The following is a 20,671-nucleotide window of genomic DNA, read 5'->3' as shown; positions in this document are numbered from 1 at the left end:
GCTTTCAGCTGGTTTTCCATATCACTTTTCAAAGTACAACACACATACCCATTTTGTTCTGATGGATAAGAATTTCTTTCCTAATAGAAAATGTCTTGAAAAGATAATATCTGTAGAAAGGATAATATCTTTGCTTTTATTAGGTATCACTGTGCCTGATCAACACATGTAGAGGATGCATTTTATATTGTTGAATTTGAAATTTACTAAAACCTGATCAGCTGAGGTTAGGTCTCAGCATTTTTAAAATTGTCCTTCCTTCTGGAAAATAATTACATTTCTGCTTCTAGAAATTTGCTACCAATTGTTAAAGGAGGATCTGGGCATGCGCAACACTCATGTTGCTTAGGATGGATGGCTATTCTTGATGTTTCTTTTATCAGTTTATCAAGCAGACTATTCTAGTGCACCACCAAGAACTATTTTAAATATTTGCATCTGGTCAGGCTAAAGCTCTCTTCTACTGTGCTTTTGTAAAGGGAGTTGGGGTACTGCTTTTCTCCAACTGTGGTTGTGACATCAAGTTCCACACCATAATTTGTAGTGTATCTTCTTTTCTCTCAGGGATTCTGATTATTTGGCAACTACAGCAGCAGCCTAAGCAGAACTTAATAGTAGTGAAGGCCTTTTGTCTATGGGGCAGCTCACAAAGCTGGGCAGCAAATGATTGGGTCTCTGCTGCTACACTGCCTTGCAGAAGAAATAAAGTGCTAACAAGAACTTCCTCAGCACAGCTTTCTGATTCCTTCTGCACTACTCAGGAGCACACTAGAGAGAGGAGAGGAATGGGTAACATCTGGAGTTTGTATGCTCTTTGCACAGAAAGGAGGAGAAGCATCCACTACTATTCCTATGACACAAAGAGTTCACCCCAATAAACAAGGGGGCTTCCTTCTCGCATTCACTTACCTACCTCAAAACATAGTGAGGTCATGATTTGGCCACCATCAAGTATAGCAAAATCACGATTACTTCAAGGCCTCAGGAGAGGTTTTAAACCCTTAGATCATCAGTTATATTGGAGAAGCTCACTGCAACTTCACTTTCCTGCTTGTACTCTCCTCTTCAGGCAGCCGGCCTTGGGAACCCAGCCAGCAGGCAGCTCCACTCTCTTTCTCAGCTGGCTGACCTTGGGGAAACCAGCCAGCTACTCCACTCTGCTCTGCTTTGCAGGGCCTAGATTGTACTGGAAGCTACAGTCAACCCCATGGGACACAAATGACCTTTTGATAAGACAGTATCAGGCAGCCACAGTCCTGTCAAGTGGGAATTAGATGTACAAAACACTTGCACTGCCATATCTAGCCTGACTTTCTATGGGAGGATTTCTTTATATATGGGAAGAGTAATTAGCATTCTGGCTCCGGAAGAACACAGTGGAGTTTGTTATGTGGTTAAGTTTACTGTCATTCCCTTCACTCTGTACTCCCTTATCTTTAGTTATTTTTTGTGCACTGTGATTGTCCTGGTATTTTTTGCTTTGATTCTGGTTTCTCAAGTTCACGTTGACCCCTGCATTCCTTTGTGTTTTGCATTGAGTTTCTCTGTTTGTATAGATTTCTTCTAATGCTTCTAATATTTTCCAAAGTTCAAACTACAGCAAGGCAGTTTCCAAAATTAAATGAAGTTTAAATTTCAGTTATTTGGTAGCAACCTTATCTGTCTAAATTCATGCCCAAGTACAGCAGCCAATTCCGTAATGCACTTTTTAAAGTCACTGAAATGCATTTCCCACAGATCATTTACTGTGTCACTCTGAGGTCTTGATCAATGGTCAAAGCACATTTTCTGGCTTTTTCTTTTTTTCCAAAGCCAATTTGTTTTAGTTTTCTAAAATTACAAACAAAGTTAGAAATTCTTCTAACGTACTTGACAGGTATTCCTTCGCCACATCTTCCTGCAGTCCATAAAACTCTCCAAGTTTTTCTTCTGCAAAGCCACAAGTGCTACCCACAGTGGAGAGTACAGTGGGAAACTATTATACCACATTTCTCTGATCCCACCATGCCCAGGGACACCCATTCAGACCCTCAAGCTCTCATTTGTGGGTTACAGCACAAACTCTAGTAATCCCGTGGCCTCAAGGCATTAACCAGCCAAGCTAATAAGATCTACCTTTGATCTACCCTATCACCCGCCTTTGATCTACCCCAGCACTTGCTATACTCTGCAAGAAAACTCCTGAGAACAGCCATTTGAGCTGCCTATTTTATAACTTTTCCACCAGCGCAAATATCCAAGTTAAGGTCACCACCACCTTCTGCCTTCAACAGTTGAATTCCACTTTTTCCATCACATTTTTTTACTGTTCCTCCTTCACACAACCCCTTTCCCAACACTGCAACTCTCCAGCTGTTAACACAGACTGAGCCTATCCTGCTCCTGATGTTCCCACACTTCTTCCTTCGCCCACATTCCTACACCTGTGCTCTTTTTGTTCAGTGCAGTTTGCCTTTCAACATTCCAAGCTCTGCTACAGTTGAACTCTCCTCTGCAGACCCCTGGCCTTTTAATTAACTGGAGTGTTGTGTTTCAGCAGACATGCAGAGGACAACATTACAGTTAAGATCCTGAACTTCAGTTCAGTTCCTCATCCTGTTAATGACTTTTTCTGCATGATCAAGGGCAAGATTTTCATTCCTTTGTGCTTCATTTTACAAGCTTCACAATGCACACACTTGCATTTCTGTTGTTCTCTGGCTTACAAATTCCCAGTCAGGACAGGGAATTTGAATCATATAAGAGAGATATATAATTATAATAGAAGTGGCAATGGGCCAATTTTTAACTGAAAATGGAATAAGACCAGTAATTAATGGTTTGGAATTTCTCTTTAATGAACACTGTTTTGCCTGTGTTCAATGACAAATGTTTAGTGCCTTTAACATAACAACTTCGTGGTTGCTCTTCTGTTATGGAGCACAAAGTCACTGCCTAAGTGCATGTCAGTAAATAAACCTCTGATAGGCACCTGCACCACCTTTTTCTCTCTACATCACTTATTCTCTAGGATAAGAATATTTGCGTAGATGTTTATGATAAAGTATAGGCCCCAGATCTTCTCATCAGCTGTGAAGCCCAAATAGTCCTTGAGCCTTTCAATCAACAGTATCTCTTCCTCCCTAAACACAATCAATACATGGAGCTTCCTTATCAGCCCAGGTACCAGCAAGAAATAAATTACATGCACCTTTCATACCCTGGAAGATTTCTTTTCAAACCATCAGTTTAATACATTGTGTATACTCATTTATCCCAAATAAAGTACTGATACAAAGCCAAAGAGAACTTCAAAACATTCTTGCATGGAAAACTCAGAGAATTCTTGTTTCCTCTAACACTATTCAGTTAATTTATTTTAGATCAAATACCAAAGGTGACACCAAAACCACTAATATAAGATACAACCAGGCTAACAGGGAGAAACTGTAACCTTCCTGTCACCACAGGATCATGACTAGACTGCCAGGAACATTAGGCCTGAAGGGGCAGCTTGCACAACCCATACCACAAAGACAATGAAAATGACTCATTCCTATAGTGAGATTCAAAGGAATCAGCTTTGAATTTGCTTTATCCTGCTCTAATGAACCTGGTTTCCACCTTGTCTCTCAAAGGTGTCACCTCTGCCTCTCGGGTTAACTGTTCTTCCTTTGTCAATGGTCTTTGTTCTAAGCCACAAAATCCAGAAACAGCCGCTCCCACTCACATGACACAGAAGTCAAGGAAAAGCTAAACCAAATGATGTCTCCAGACTCACACATATGACGGGAGAGGGTAAGTAACTTCTAAGTTCCCAGAAGAAGAGATCAAATATACCTTCCTTCAGGTCTTGAAAAAGCACTTGCCCAGATAGGAGTAGGAGGGCGTTTCTCTGAATTCAAAATCAGATCCCACTGAAGAGCCAACAAGATTTCTGTCAAGAAGAACTACTCAACACAAGGAGAGCAGGGCCTGATGTACTGGTTTAAGAAAAGATTCCCAGGTAATTTTATCCCAAGTCTAGCAGTAATGATGCACATAACACTTTCAAATATTATTCCACTCTGTAGACAGAGAAATTTATAGCATTTGCTCATCTTGGAAAAGAATACGGTAGTTAAATGGTTACTTATATTTGAAAATTGCTGTGCTAAGATCCACCAGAATGTACAAAATATCTTTGGGGACTGGGAGGCGCAGCCATCCCAAGACATCCTGCTTATCTGGACTATATCCCTTGAAAACTTTTTTTAATTCTGGCACTAACCCATAAACACCAAGAAGCAGCAGCTGTGTTCCCCTTCTGTAACAGGATGTTGACTGCTAGATCACATTTTCTTAATGTAAACCAAAACCATTAATACTCCAATAAATCAACTCAGTAAACGCTCCTCCAAAAGTCCTCAGGCTGGCCTAAGTGCGGTGATGTGACACTGAGGCAAGGCAGCTTCTTAACTTGGAGGTGTCAAGGAAAAATTACTGTGCCAAGGGCACTTTAATCATGAAAGAACCAACAGAGGCACAAAAGGCGCTCTCCTTCAGTAAAAGCGTAGATACTGCAACGGCTAACGAACAATTACAGAGCTGCAGCTAGAGAACTTACCAACAGTGCCAGCATGGGAGGAGCCAGGATCAGAAATAGAGATCTAGAACAAAATCTGCTGTTGCAGAAGTGAAACGACACTGACAAAAGACCTGCTATCATTTGATTTCAAACAACTATTTTAGAGAAAAAAATTGTGTATGGGAGGGGATTCTGCCTTACAAAACCTACATCTTCAGAAACTAAGACAATAAAAAAGTTCACATTATGATCCATAACAAGAAAAGACAATTATAGCTGCTCATTTACATCTCATTTTAACTATAAGTCTACATTACATATCCTTTGGAATAAACCAAGACTGTACAGAAGAAAGATATAAAGGGCAAAAAAAGAATGCTAGTAAAAATAGATACCTTGATTTATGCCACTATTTTTCACTCGGGGTTCAAGCACTTGAATTGTATCATCTTCCAGGTAGAAGTATATTTTACAATATCTGATTCTATATAGTTCTTGGTTTTTGTCAGGCACTTCCTCCTCAAAATAGGCATCAAAAGACAATACCTATTAAAAACAATAAATAAGCATAAAGCAGCAAAATCTCCAATGCTTTTGTAAAATATATCAATAAAATAAGATTGTACAGATTATAAGTAACTAAATGTATGGATTTTAGGAGGTAGATTTATTTCTCAGAAATGTAAGAAGAGAAATCCACATTAAATCACATAAATGTAAAATAATTTGCTTGGCATTTTTATTATCACAACATCTAAGCAGCGATGGAACTCTAAAGCAAAGAAATAAATCAAATCTAAAACTATCAGCAAGCTGCTTAGAAAATCTTCTGAACAAAGCACTTTTGATAGTACAATGAGCTACCTAGGTCCTGAAGCAAATTTTAGACTTCTATTCAATGAATTGCTGGAAAATAAAGAGCATTTTGACAGCCATGGATTTATCACTGAGGTAAGTGGAAAGGAGAGTTCTTTTCAAGCAGACCCTGCAAGCTGGCTAATGAATGGTATTGAAGATTATCAGAGAGAGATTATATTTTTCAGGCATCACTTAGAGCTGTGCAACACTGGCATTTCAAAACTCACCTGGTTCTGCAGTTCAGCAAGTGGGGAAATCTCGGAGAGGGTATCAACTGGTCTTCACAGTCTCTTGCAATAGCAATAATGCAAGAAAAAAAACCCTTCATAGGCAAGGTGCTCAGTGGTGGACTGCAGTGGCCTTTACGTTTGGAGATCCCAGCTCAAACTCAGCAAACCATTACAGAGGTTTTGCACATCTTGGTATCATTTATGATCTTTAATCACCAAGACCAATTTTAAGGGAACGTGCAACAATTATCTACTCACCAGTGTATTATCTACCAAAATGCTTGCCATGGTTAAGTATGTGCAAGGAGGCAGTAATTCAAACATGGTTTCCATCCTGCTCCCCCAGCACATTTGGGTCAAATCAGTGCTAATCAATACTTCATTTTGTGCAATTATTCTATTTAATATATTCAATTACCTTTATTCTTGATTCATTAGACAAACTGAAGTATTGGAATAAAGACAACTTACCTCTTATGTTTCAATGAGCATCTGGCAGACCATGGCATGAAAATGCTTAAAATCTAGTGAACTAGCCAAGGTCCCCATATGACACAGAACAGACCGGTTAATAGTCTTTATTCCTTTAGCACGTGTCTTTGAAAACTTCAAAGTACTTCCATGAATACTAATGACAGAAATTTTAAAACACCCTAATAGAAAAACACAATGTCTTTTTCTACATCTGGGGAGAGAAAGCCAGCAGCTTGCTCAGGAGCACACAAGAACAGCTGCCCAGTGTCCTAGCCAGGCTTCTCAATAGGCCACTCTCCCTCCTCTCTGTCAGGATAACTGCAAGATTAAGAAAATGTTCTTTCCTCAAACTCTTTCAAAGGCTAAGACCCCACTCATTTTCAGCACGCATCAAACAATATGATAGACACATTTTTGGCATCAACTCTCCTGCACTGTCACCTGCCACCGTTAGGGAAATAAAATTTAAATTTTAATCAAATGACATAACTGTTGCCCGTTAAACCTGATGGCATTAAATCTTCACACAAAAAATCTAGACACGATCAGTTATGGTTCAAGTAGTACAACATGCAAGTTTCCAAAAACCTACAGACAAAAGAACTGAAAATAAATAAAAATTTATTCTGGCCACATATAATTTTTAACTGTGGATTTCACTATTTTATGTATCAAACACAAGACTACTGGATAGAATATTTGACATACAACAGAGCTAACATAACTCCTTTAACATCTTGTCATCCTTCCATTTGAATAAACATTGGCGTATAGTGTCATTTTTGGTGACCAAAGTACCCTTCCTGTCCTCCAGCTACTATTCTGGAAGGACCAGGAGCCCTATGTAAATCTCTTGAATACTCCAAGGGACTTCAAAGGTACTATGGTGGAACCACCACAGCCCAGTCTGAACATCCTGGGGTTCAGCTGACAAGGAGCTGGATTTAATTCCTTGCCCAGCTGCTGATAAGCCATGCAATCATTGTAAACTTCCATAGATGCTGTACCCTCTTCTCCCTGTTCTGCTGGTCCCACCTGAATATAGCCATTAGAGTACAGGCACTGGACAAACATATTCTTCAAGTGTCCTATTTGATTACTAACTGTTCTTAATTTTGCCAATGATCTTCTCTGAGAATGGCATGAGACACCAGCCAGGTGAAATGGTCTGTTTGCATAGATCTCCAAGCACAATCAGGTCCTAAATACACTGTATTTATTTCACTGACCATACACCTATGTCCTGGTTTACTCCATTTGAGGAGTTTGTACAACTTCTTTTGCATTTAAACTTTATTCTCTTTATACTTTTATCAACATGCTTGTGTATGAAATAATATGGAGCAGCCAAACGCAATCTTGCAGATCAAAACATATGATTCAGGAAGGCTTAGAAGAGGAGGCAACAGAAAAGAAGATGGCTTACTTTTAATTTTAAAGCAAAGTTAATTTTAAAAATACTTGAAATGTAACGCTTCCTAACTCGTGTCTCATCTGTAGTACATTGCTGTGTGCAATGTTCCCACCCCTTTCTTTAAAGAAATAAATGTTGCATATGATAACCAAGAGTAACAAATACTGAATAAGCTCTGTGGTATCTTGCAAAGCTGGCACTAGGTTTCCCTGACACCTGTGGTAGTCAAATTAGAAACATCGTTTCAAGCCTAGCGACTTGTGTGTGGACTTAATCGCAGAATAAGTTACGTTTACACCTGCTTCCTATTAGGCGTATGAAATTGCAAACATTATTTTTTAACCTACTTGGTAATGAAGTTTCATGCCTGTACTTCCTCCAACAACTATTGTATTGCTGAAAGTTAAAAACCAAACAAAAATGGTAAGAAAGCAGACTAGATTTAAAAAGATAAACACCTACTCAAACCATTCTCCATGTATTCCATTTTGCTGAGTCACAAACTGCAGCACTGGAGGACGTACCTGCATTCTAGGCTCCTAAATGGGGAAGCTAAATCAGTTGGGTAGTACCTTTGAACTATCTGCAATTAATACAAACACATGAGCCCCCCAGAGGACAATTCTGAACCTGCAAAATCCTGTCCTGTATTGCTCTGTGGAAGAATACACTGATTAGAAAAAGAATGTCAAAAGCTACTTAGCTCATCCCACCAGCCAAGTTCAATGGCAAGTCCCCACTGCCTCCTACCTAACACCTTCCTTTCATAAACTTGGGTCTAATTCATGCTGAATTATGCATGACCCTCAGAAGCCAAATGCCTTCTCATTGAAAGGGTGCAGATAAAGCAAGTACAGGACTGGCTGAATCCTTTAAACTCTGGCACACACGGTTTTGGTCCCCACTATAGAAGAAAAGATGTAGGCAGGCTGGAGAGGGTCCAGAGAAAGGCCACAAAGATAATCAAAGGACTGGAAAGCCACCACACGAGGAAAGGCTGAGACAACTGGTTTTGTTCAGCCTTGTGAAAAGAAAGCTTAGGGGAGACCTTATCACCATGTTCCAGTATTTAAAGGGTGGCTACAGGAAAGACTGAGACTCCGTTTTTTAAAAGAAGTCACATGGAAAAGACAAGGGGCAATGGGTACAAGTTACCCCTGGGAAGATTCCAATTGGACATAAGCAGGAAATTTTTCACAATGCAAACAATCAGCCATTGGAATAATCTCCCCAGGGAAGTGGTGGATTCCCCAAGACACTTTTAATATTCAGCTGGACAGGGTGCTGGGCCTTCTTGTCTAGACTGTGCTTTTGCCAGGAAAGGTTGGTCCAGATGATCATTGAGGTCCCTTCCAACTTGGTGTTCTGTGATTCTTAAGCACATTGCTGAAACCTATGTGAGCAATGCTAAGGACTTCTGAGGTAATGCCAACCAAAGTCATAGCATCATAGAATCATAAAATCATAGAATCACAGAATCATAGAATAGTTTGGGCTGGAAGAGGCCTTCAAAGATCATCTAGTCCAACCTAGTCACATGTATCTGTTCAAGGCTCACATTTTCATGTAGCAGTTCTGGTCTGCCAAAGGGACAAAGGCATAATTGTACTGCAATTACCTGCATAGCTCATCTTTTAGAGCAAAAATTATAAGACTAGCCATTCTTCCCAATATTTAAACACTGTAATCATTTAGTCATGCAACATTTCTGTGATCTGCTGAATGGTTTCTTTTTCTGGATCATTTTCCTTTTCTGATTGTAGGCCTTTTGCTTTAGAAATAAAACATTGTTAAGTAGAATTTCATGTAAATTTAAACATGGAAAGAAATGACAGCATGCTAGAAAATTCATATCATTACAGATTACAGTTATTTGATAAGTCTCTAACTTTAAAGGTGTCACTACATTCTTACAAAACAAAAAAATATTAATTTTAAATTCCTGTGTCTATAATAGCACAATCTACCTATATTACACATGAACAGATCACACAAAAGTCAACAGGACTTTAAGCAAGCAAACATGATGGCATAAGTGAATTCTGAGCCTATGGCATTCCACTGTGGTTAATGGTTCCCGAATGCCCATGCACATTTTCTCCTGGACTGGTGCCTACCCTACGTTCACTCTTACCAGGTTGCCAGATAATTTCTTTACTATCACCATTTTCACTAAAAAGAAATAGATCAACCGCTTCCTTATTTTTATTATACCCTGTAGGAGATGTATCCCAACACATAAATACTTGTATATGTTGCTGTATGGCATGTTAGATGTTTATATTAATTGTCCAACATACTATTATAATATGAAGGATAAATAAGTATTAGTACTCCTTTTGTCAATCTAGGAAGGTTTTTTTGCATGCAAAAAATAATCTTCTAAAGTATGTGACTAACTGAATTTCACCTTTATATTGTCTTTGTTATATTGTAGCTATTCATAAAAAACATACAGATTTCCACATACCTGCTTGTCAAATGCTACCCAAGAAGGAGCATCACTGCCCATGCCTTCAGGAAACACACTGTATTTAGGTTTCAGCTTCTGACCAGGTAACAGTTCACCCCCTATTCCAGGTTTATCTTCTCCAACCAGCATAGCAACATTATTGCAGAAACCCCAGTATTGTGGCTTGTGGAACTTTTCTTTCCCTATCTGTCAAAAGTTGAAGAAAAAGAGAAAAAAAAAGAAACATTTGTGATTTCTTTATATTATTATTATTTTTTCAGGCAACTAAGGATGAAGTGCTTAAAAAAATATGCACAACCAATTGCAAAGAAACCCATCTTGCCCACTTGCATTTTGCAGCTGGGGCTGGAGTCAGTCAGTCTTGACATGATGCAAAAAAGCTTCTGGTCTCACATGAACATCAGTCCTGCCTGTGGGATTGTCCCTCCCCATGAGCTGTTAGGTTTGCTGGCCAGTTCCCTCCAAGGGAGGTTGCCAGTGTTGGGCTGCGCTCAGGCAGCAATCCCTAAATGATCCCATACATCAATCTCACATAAAAGGACAGAGAAATCATAGAATCATAGAATGTCCTGAGTTGGAAGGGACCCACAAGGATCATCGAGTCCAACTCTTGTCCCTGCACAGGACAACCCCACAGTTCACACCATGTGTCTGAGGGGTTGTCCAGTCTCTTCTTGAACACTGTCAGGCTTGGGGCTGTGACACCTCCCTGGGGAGCCTGTTCCAGTGCTGCACCACCCTCTGGGGGAAGATCCTTTTCCTCATGTCCAACCTAAACCTCCCCTGGCACATCTTCCTGCCATTCCCTCAGGTTCTGTCACTGATCACCAGAGAGAAGAGCTCAGCGCCTGCCCCTCCTCCTCCCCTTGTGAGGAAGCTGTAGCCGCCATGAGGTCTCCCCTCAGTCTCCTCCAGGCTGAACAGACCCAGTGACTTTAGCCGCTCCTCATACAGCTTCTCCTCCCAGCCCTTCACCAACTTCGTGTCCCTCCTCTGGATGCTCTCCAGTAGCTTTATATCCTTTTTATACTGTGGCACCCAGAACTGCACACAGCACTCAATACAGGAAAGCAAAACAAAACAAAATAGGACAGGAAAAGCCAACAGAAAGCTCCACCGACCCTTCCCCCCATGAGCAGCATCCCTGACTCATTAGCTCCTCTGACTCTAGCATTCCTCCCTCACCCTCTCAAATCCTCAAAACACTTTGTCCAGGAATGCAGAGAAGGGTCACGGAGTAATGGCACCCCAGCACACCTCGTAAGGGGAGATGGAGACTACTGGAGCTGTGCTTTTCCTTGGCCTGGGACTGGGCGAACATGAGAGAAGATGAGGCTGAAGGAGAAGGAACTGATGTTGTGGGTGAGAACAGAGAGGGCCCTGGGCAGAGGAAAAGACTGGACAGCACCATTTTCATAGTGCTACCAGAACAGGTGTTGGCAAAGTAGCAGAGGGCCAAAATTGCCTCTTATTCAGAAGACTGAACACTAATTACCACACGCAAATATATTTAAACTAGTACTCCCCAAAAAGGCGTAGACAGCACTTAAGTTCCTACAAGGAATTAAAAAAAAGGGCCAAGAAAAAGAGCAAAGGAACAGATCATTGGTTTGCATCACAGCAACATTCAAGTGCTCCAAGATAACATAACACACACTCAGCACAGCAGTTCCGGGAAGAAGCGCAAGCAGTGAGGCAGCAAAATCTGAAAGTAACCAAGTATGTATTGCATTCTGCCCACGTAAGAGTGAGAAATCTGGATGGCACCTAAGCAACCTCATGGCTCGTGACATTCAATGTGCGTATAGACAACACTACTGCACACTGGGAGTTACAATCTGAACCATTCACCTGCCTTGTGGTGTTCTAAATACAATGACACAGGATATGAAGCTGCCCTTGATATGAACAGCTCTATCACCACCTTAGCTTAACCTTTGCTTAAAATCATTTCGCATACCACTTGTGTCCTTTTGCAAGGACAGTGGCATGGAAAATAATAAATAACTTACTATTTTTACAAATTGTTTTTAATGCCATAATAATCAATGGCCATACCTTGCTTAGGTTAACAAAAGCTGGGCTAGTAAGCACCTTTTGAAACTGTTACTGCAAAACAAGAGAAGGCGCACAAACTAGGGACAGTAATGACTGGGAGCATGGAAGCACTTCTCCAAAGAAGGTATTTAAAAGGTAAGCAACATTTTGAAAAGTGTAAATAAAAGGGCACATGACAAGTAACACAGTTTAAAAAATAATACAAAGGAAAATGAGAAGTGCTCCTGAACTGTATGTTTATAACTCAGGAACAAGGGTTACCAAATAAAAGAGAAAATCAACAAAAGGAAATACTTCTTTGTGTAACAACTAGTTAAGCCATGTCACACCTGCCTCACACCACTGCTCACGTTAGGAATTTAACAAGCTTTTTAAAAATAATGCCCAAAATAAAATATTTAATATCAGCACATTTTTTTGAGCTGTGACATAAAACTTCATGCTTTGGTGCACAGTGTAAGCACTGACATTCAGGCTTTAGGAGCAGATGTTCATGTGGTCGTCCCACCCTTCCATGAAGAAGTGAACACAGGCTCTCTCCTGGTATGAAACTCTGGAATAGATGGGCAATGACAGGGTTTGGTACCTGCTTTGTAACACATCTGCACTTGGGATGGTTTTCTCCCTCTCTTTTGGGCACTACCGAGCTGCCCTTACTTCTTCTATTTCTTTTTTTTTAATAATTTTGTTCATCGGTAAGCTGATATAGAGTTGGGGAGAAGACAGAGTGGGAGGGAGCTTTCTGCATTTGTCAGTTCAAATGTAAAATAACTGTAGTCAAGCTGAGTTTTAAAGCGGAAATTTCTAGGTAGAAACATCTAATTTTTATTGAAGGTGCTAGAGAACTGATTCACTTTTTGGCACAGCAAGTATTTAAGTATTTTCTCCCTATTACCAGAGCATGAGTTAGAGAGAAAGGCATAGTTCTCAAAGCACAGTGAGGGTAGCAGTTTTACTGAGCAAAGGAAGGCTTTTCATGTCCTCATGCTGTTCATCTGTTTCTGGGTGTTGGTGAGCTACAGTGTGGTAAACTGTTCATCAAAGACGTCTAGGTTTGGTCCTGCTGGAAACTGTTCAGAATTTAAGGCTGAAATCACAACATCATTCCCAATTTGAAATGAAAAATACATTGCCCAACATCTGAAATTCGGTTAAGAATCTTTTGTGGCATTCTTGTAACTTTTTAGGGTTCGAGAGAAAGACTATTTTAGATTCCTAATCACAGAATTACTTATAAGCCCCTTCTCTGTGAAAAGCACCTAAAACCACGTGCAAAATACTATCTTCCAAAAATACGCAATTTCTTAAAAAATAAAACAACAACAACAAGAAAGTTTATGAAAAAGATTAGTTATAACTGAAGATTACAAAAGAGAAAAATGACATTTGGGAAACTTCAGCTAATGAACTCAGACCATATCCAGCCTAAAATAGTGACAGAACATCATGTTACCTCCACAGTAATATTAAATGACTTCTAAAAGAAGTCTGTGAGAGTGCAGAGAAAGAGCTTTACTGTGTCTGCTGTGCTAATGCAGCTAAACCGAGCAGGCCATATATCTGCTGAACAAAGCTGGCCACTTTCTGTGCGGTGAGCCTGAAATAAATATTGAGGATATATTCAATAGTGACTAATGCAAAGGTCAGGATTCTCTGACTGCAGCTATTGGCTTTGCAAACTCAGCCACTGCAGTCCTTGGGGAAGAAGACTGCCTTGTGCTCTCCTCATCTTGCTCTTTAATACTCTGGTACAGAGTCAGAGCAACCTCATCAGCGAGACGCAGGTTTCAGCTGAAGCAAACACAACTGGAAACCTCTCACCACAGTGGCTGGAGGGATGAGGGAGCCCTGTGACACATTCTGTCTCAGGAGCTATGTGTTTTTAACCAAGTCCCACAGGGAACTATGGCAAAAGCCACTGGTAGCAGTCAGGTTCTCTTCCCCGTATCCAATTTTAATTCCCACCCTGAGAACAGCAGCTGCACTGTCCAGGTACTGTTCAAACCCTGTATCACAATGAACTGTGGCATTTCTGAACTACTCCAGGCTGCTGATACAGTCTGTTGCTTGTTTCCGCTAAAGAATGGAAATAAATGCAAATGCTGCACACTGTGCCAGTCAAATTCATGTGACCTCCTGCCCTGTAGAAAGCCCAGGTCACCACCAGATAGAAATGAGACAAACAGCAGACGTTTCTGCAATACTTATAGGTAGCATCACTCACAGAGTAGCAGGCACTGCTTAGTGAAAAGCCATATTTCATCTACCAGTTTACAAATCTTTTATCATCTCTGTCTTGCTGCTGAGGTTTCAGTATGTTCAGAGGTTAAGTGGTACTGTAAAAGGATTATTACCTTCAGACATCATTGTTCCCAGCAACTGTTGTGCCCCTCTAACACATCCCAGAACAAGGTGCATCAACATTAACAGCCTGGATCAGTACAGGAAAGACATGGATGTATTGGAGAGGGTCCAGAGGAGGCCACCAAGATGATCAGAGGGCTGGAACAGCTCTGCAGTGAGGACAGGCTGAGAGACTTGGGGTTGTTCAGCCTGGAGAAGAGAAGGCTCTGGAGAGACTTTTTTGCAGCCTTTCAGTACTTAAAGGGGGCCTATAAGAAAGTTGGTGACACACTTTTTAGTAGGACCTGTAGCGATAAGACAAGAAGTAATGGGTTTAAACTAAAGAAGGAGAGATTCAGACTAGATACAAGGAAGAAATTTTATACAATGAGGGTGGTGAAACACTGTCCCAGGTTGCCCAGAGAGGTGGTAGATGCCCCATCCCTGGAGACATGCGAGGCCAGGCTGGACGGGGCTCTGAGCAACCTGATCTAGTTGAAGATGTCCCTGCTCATGGCAGGGGGTTGGACTAGATGAGCTTTGAAGGTCCCTTCCAACCGAAACCATTTTATGATTCTATGATTCTATTAGCTTGCTCTTATTGCCTGAGCTGGTACAGCCTGCGAGAAAACAACAAACAGATATAAAGGGTCCAAAATGCAACCCTAATGAGCAGCTACAGGAAGATCTGGGTTTGAGGGTTGTGAATAGACAGAGATCTTGAGGAGTGGGGCTGAGCGGCAGGAGGCAGTGGAAGGGGTTCAGAACAGAAGGCCAGGGCAAGGAGAAGGGAAGGCACAGCAGGCAAGCTTACTTATAAAAAGGTTGGCAAGCACTCTGTCGAGAAAAACTGACGTCCAATTCTGGCATTAATGATTATAGAGCAGCAGAAAATACTCAAGCCAGGAAACACAGAGACAACAACAGTAGCACAGTTGAGGACAATTCCAAGCTCCTGCAATAAACAAGGAAGATGAGGAACTTGTGCTGCACCACTGAAGTTTGCAACAGAAACTGATATTCTCAAGCATGTATTTCCCCTGAGATCTATAAACTCGTTATCCAGTTCTCTGAGAAATGCCATGCCAAATTGTTGCAGAGAATTCTCTCTTCAAGAGAGTTTTCAAACTTCGGGCACAAAAATACACTGGTCAGCTAGCATCTGGTAAATCTGACACATATGAATACAGTCTTCTCCATTAGCTGCTGATATAGGGCAAGAACATGAATGTGGTATCAGACACGGCAGCTGCCTTGGACAACACGCGGTGGACCAGTAACACTAACAAAGGAAGTACTAGTGGTGTTGCATCGCGATCAGCGTCATCCCTAACACAGTCAGGACTCTGAATGGACACACTTTTTCCTGCAGTAACAGAGGAAACCTATTATATGCTACGTTTCCACAACATGCAGGATCAAACATGGTTATCAAGATCCATGATTTTCTGTCCTGACAAAGAGGTGACATGCATGTAACTGGCATGAACAAAGCTGAAAATTTCGCTGTTGCACAATTTGAGTATCAGTTGGGCTCTACACATAGAAGCTACTCCCCACGCCTCTTAGAACATTGGCTTCAGTGGCAGGAACAAATGAAAAGAGAAATTCCCCTTTTCTAAGGGTACAAAAGAGGTAGTGAAATTTGCAAACAGGTAACCCATGAGTTATTGTTTGTGAAAATAAAGAAATTGATAAACTCTTGAATTCAACAGGATAGTATATGATGTGTGAATACCACGTTCTGCCACTGCTGGGCCGACAAGGGCATTTCTTCAGGGCTGTCAAGACAGAGGAGCACCAGCCTTGCCGAGGGGCAGCAGCACTCCGGGCACAGACTCTGGCCTCCCCAGCCTCAGCAAAGGGGAAAAGCAACTTCTGCCCCCTGAGGAGACGGACCTCACAAGCAGGCAGGAGATGGGCTAATCCGTGCGCAAAATACCAGCCTGTGCTATCATTACGTCTCCTGATTGCCCTTATCTTTGGACTTCTGTTCAAGGAACAGGAGTTTTAAAGGAGGTGAAGGGGAGTTATTTGACGAGTGAATTTGTGTGTACACAAACCACTGTAATTTTGATTTTCAAGAGATTTGAAAAAATAGGGGTGGTTCCTTTTACTTTATTTGTACACGGTAAATATTTCATGCCTCTAATGCCTTCTGCTAGCCATCATTCTTCTCTGCCCCATGAAACCAACCATCAAACATGGCATTGCTTGTGCTGTGCCTGTCCCTTTCATCCCTGCTCTTCATTCACCACAAAGGAAACATTACCTTATGTTACCGTAGGAACCACTCCGCCTGTTCTAAAAGTGTCTGTCACCTTCCAATGTTTCCCTCTGGTCTCATTAGCTATGATGCCCGAGCAACAAGATTTTGTCCCAGGTACACAGGACCATAGCAGCAGCATGGCTCTCGGGGATGTTGCTGAATCAAGCACCAGCTGGTTACAGCTAAGAGAGGGAAAAATAGTAAAAACCAGCCAGCGGCGACTGTCTTTTGCAGTGCCAGCAGCAGGGGTGGCTGCAAGCTGCCCAGCATCCCTGCATTTGCTATCAGCCGGAGATGAAGCATCTCTGCTCCTGACTGGAGCAGAAGGAAGCGTTCCCAGCAGAGCTAACTAGAAGTAATAATAATCAAAATGGAGGACTAACGCAAGGGCCAGTGGCTCTTAGATCCAGAGACCTAAGCGCTATGAAAGGATTTCTTACTTCCCATGTGTGGAGGCAGTTTTTGCTGCCCTAAGTCAGACTCTATGTCCCTATCTACCTTAAAGCTCTGATTTTCTGGGGACATCCCAGGCAACTCATTAAGCACATCCCAAAGTAGAATAAAGTAGACAAAACCCATATAAACTCCTCTTCCACTGCCTTTCATGGGCCTATATATGAGGCCAGTGGAGGCATTAGGGGCAGAGAAAAGAGGATTGAAGCGGTAGCTTGAACAGTGGTAAGAGAGGAATTAATACTCATAATTATAAACCAAGGGCTGACAGGAACAGTAATCCCCTGCCCTCTGCTCGTCCTTCTTCAGGGCATGCTTTGCTACTATTTTTTCTGTGCGGTAACAGGTGTTGATGGCGATGCTCAGAGTACTAACAGGTGAAAATACTGTTTTCCTTTTCAATTTTTCTAGAGCAGTGACACATTTTTTCTTTTGAATATGCTCTTATTGGCCTCTCATCTGTGGAACTATATGAAAATAAAACTAGATCTAATAGCCAACAACTAAGCAGAGATCAGAAATGCTTTTTAAGAAAGGTGAGTTATCAGTACTAACTCCACTGTCTCAAAGACTGTCAAAAAGCATAACTTGGAGCCCTGACAATGGTATAACTATGGTTTTACAATGCTGTCTAGTGGCAATTTTGACTTGATTTTCACAACTTTAGTTCTCATAACACATATATCAACTATGTGTACTTCAGCATAGGGGGTTTTGGAGACAACTCTGTCATACTCCAAAACCAATAATCCTGATCAATTAAGTTAAATTAAAATTTGGAGGATAACACTGAGCTGAGCTATTCTGCTTCCACCCAGCAGATACCAATGATATACACCTATTTCAACGTTGCTGATATCCTCACTCAGCACTTACCTGAAACGTTATAACTTTTTAATACAAATTTGAATTCAGCAAGAGAGATTGAGTGGTCACCACCAGATCTTTTTTGTTTCTTCCTTTTTCCTTCTAAAATGACAGCACCCAGCCTGCCATTTATGGGGGAGAAGTTGCCTGTAAGATCCCCACTGCTTGTAAGCTGGGCTCTTGCTGCAAGAGGTCCTGTGTGTGCACACACCTGTGTAATGCTGACACACCAAGTGAGGCTGGGCAGTCCACATATTTCTACACAATTTCATGTTCCCTGTCCCAGCACCTAGGCAGCTACCATTGGCTCTACTTATTTTTTTTAAGGGAGCTGCCAGAGCTTTTACACTGGACCATACAATGCAAACTGATGCATAGCTCCCAGATGTGCTACCAGCGTGGACAAGTCTCATATTGAAGGGGTAACAATGCTTGTGGTATCATTGGCATTAATACACGTGCCTTGACAAATCATTTGCAAATTGGTCCTGAAATACATTATCACCTTGTATACTCTCTCTCATAGGGCAGACCAGACTCATGAGCTAGCAAAGCACCCCAGCAGTCCAGATGCAGAAACAGGGACTCTAACGACCACAATATATTCATAGTGTGAAAATGACAGATTCCCTTCCAGATATTTTAACATTATTTAAAAAGTCTAAATTGTTTCACCTGCCTCCTGAAGGCACCAGCTTACAGTGCCACACCCGAATGCTTCCTCACCTCCTCGCCTCCTGCCATCACAGTACAGATTGCGTTCAGCAAATTTTTAGCTATACTTAATGAACAAGCTTGAAATAGTGATGGCAGCCTTCTCTTTTGTTTGCTATTGTAGCTTACTATGAAAATACCATCTTATATATTCAGACTGCCAATGGTATTTAATAGCACTGGCAAGTCTGTAAAGCCATGTTAGTATCCCTAGTGTTTCCCCCGACCACTGCAAAGAATTTTTGAGTTATTTAGAGTCTATCTGCCTCTCCCCCATTTGCTTTGCTAAGAGAATGATAGAATCATAGAACGTTAAGGCTTGGAAGGGACCTCAAAAGACCATCCAGTCCAATCCCCCTGCCAGAGCAGGAACACCTAGATGAGGTTACACAGGAAGGCGTCCAGGCGGGTTTTGAATGTCTCCAGAGAAGGAGACTCCACAACCTGCCTGGGCAGCCTGTTCCTGTGCTCTGTTACCCTCACTGAGAAGAAGTTTCTTCTCATATTTAAGTGGAACCTCCTGTGTTCCAGTTTGTACCCATTGCCACTTGTCCCATCATTGGTTGTCACCGAGAAGAGCCTGGCTCCATCCTCCTGACACTCAACCTTTATATATTTGTAAACATTAATAAGGTCACCCCTCAGTCTCCTCCAAGCTAAAGAGACCCAGCTCCCTCAGTCTTTCCTCATAAGGGAGATGCTCCACTCCCTTAATCATCTTTGTTGCCCTGTGCTGGACTCTCTCCAGCAGTTCCCTGTCCTTCTTGAACTGAGGGGCCCAGAACAGGACACAATACTCCAGGTGCAGTCTCACCAGGGCAGAGTAGAGGAGGAGAACTTCTCTCGACCTACTAACCACCCCCTTCTAATACACCCCAGGATGCCATTGGCCTTCTTGGCCACAAGCGCCAAGAGAGACGCAATGAGAGCTCGAACAGCCCCACAAGCAGCAGCCAGACCCCTCAGTCCCGGCGCGGCTGCCAGGTGCTCCCGGTCCCAAGGCACAGCCGGAGGAGGTTCGCAGGCCCAACCGCATCTCTCTTTCCACCTGCCGGGTGAGGAGAAGTGGGAGAGGCCTCGCCGTGTCACCGGCGCTTGCTCGCCAGCCCCGGGGCCGGCTCCGCGGGGAGCACCCATGCCTCATCCCCTCTCGCCTGCCCCGCCGGCAGCTACAGCGCATCTTGTGCCAGCCTCGGCCCCCCTCAGGCGGAGCCTCGGGGGGTGGTGGCCGGGCCAACCGACGCCGGCACCGCCCTTGCGCAGCCCCGGCACCGGGAAAGGGGCGGGGAAGAGGCGTCCCCTCCACTGTCACTCACTTTCCGGTCGCGGGAGACCCCAGGCAGGAGCGGCAGCGCCATGGCCGCCCCGGCCCCTCCGGCGGACCCGACCCACTCCGCTCCGCTCCTAGCCCGCGCCGCTGGGGGCGCCGTTGCCTGGAGACCGGCCCGATGGCGTCACGGGGGGCGGGGCGAAGGGAGGCGGAGCCGAGCGGGGTGCTCGAGGCCTCGGCCCCGCCCCGCGGCGGTTGGCGGGGGCCGTTGTGGCTTAGGCTCCGCGTCGTCGCTCACTCCGGCCCCGTCGCCCGTTCCCCCGATGCTCTAGCCCGCCCGGGCGGTACGGGAGGGAGCCCCTGCCCTTAGTGCTCAGGGAGCCCCGGCCCTGCGGAGGGCGGGCTGTGTGGCGGTGGCGGCCCAAATAGGGAAGACGAGTCAGGGTTTGGGGCCGAAGCACGAATCCATTTATTTATTTTTTTTTGATAATTCATTACCATCTTCTTCACAAATCTCTCAAAATTTACCTCAGGCCCAAAGCGTTTAGTCCATTTCCTCCCTCCTGCCGGGGGCAGTAACCTCTGTCTGAACATGGTTCCCCCAAAAATAACTTGGGAACAGACAGGAGCAAATCACGTGTCATTTGCCATTTCATACACGAATTATTTCTGATATTTTTCTTTTTGTGACTTTAAGAGTCC

At 42.9% G+C, this 20,671-nt stretch overlaps 1 protein-coding gene across 2 annotated transcripts in view; it reads right to left on the bottom strand.

Annotated features, from left to right (window-relative positions):
* The window catches only part of EFHC2 (EF-hand domain containing 2), a 66,143-nt gene extending 45,957 nt beyond the window's left edge, over positions 1 to 20,186 (bottom strand). Inside the window, exons 1-3 of one of the 2 annotated variants that reach the window (XM_065069748.1) lie at positions 20,016 to 20,186; positions 9,993 to 10,181; positions 4,942 to 5,092 (exon numbers count right to left, since the gene is read on the bottom strand). In XM_065069748.1, the coding sequence (XP_064925820.1) occupies positions 4,942 to 5,092; positions 9,993 to 10,181; positions 20,016 to 20,057 (382 nt within the window). In that variant the 5' untranslated portion in view covers positions 20,058 to 20,186. Of the gene's footprint in view, positions 1 to 4,941; positions 5,093 to 9,992; positions 10,182 to 14,407; positions 14,597 to 20,015 lie in introns of those variants that run through there. The other variant, XM_065069756.1, reaches the window with a different exon arrangement.
* Positions 20,187 to 20,671: the final 485 nt, after the last annotated feature.

The sequence above is a fragment of the Columba livia genome, chromosome 1, assembly GCF_036013475.1.
Source record: "Columba livia isolate bColLiv1 breed racing homer chromosome 1, bColLiv1.pat.W.v2, whole genome shotgun sequence".
Classification (NCBI taxonomy): Eukaryota; Metazoa; Chordata; class Aves; order Columbiformes; family Columbidae; genus Columba; species Columba livia.
Note: the sequence above shows the minus strand (reverse complement) of the source record. Positions and strands in the feature narration are given on the sequence as shown.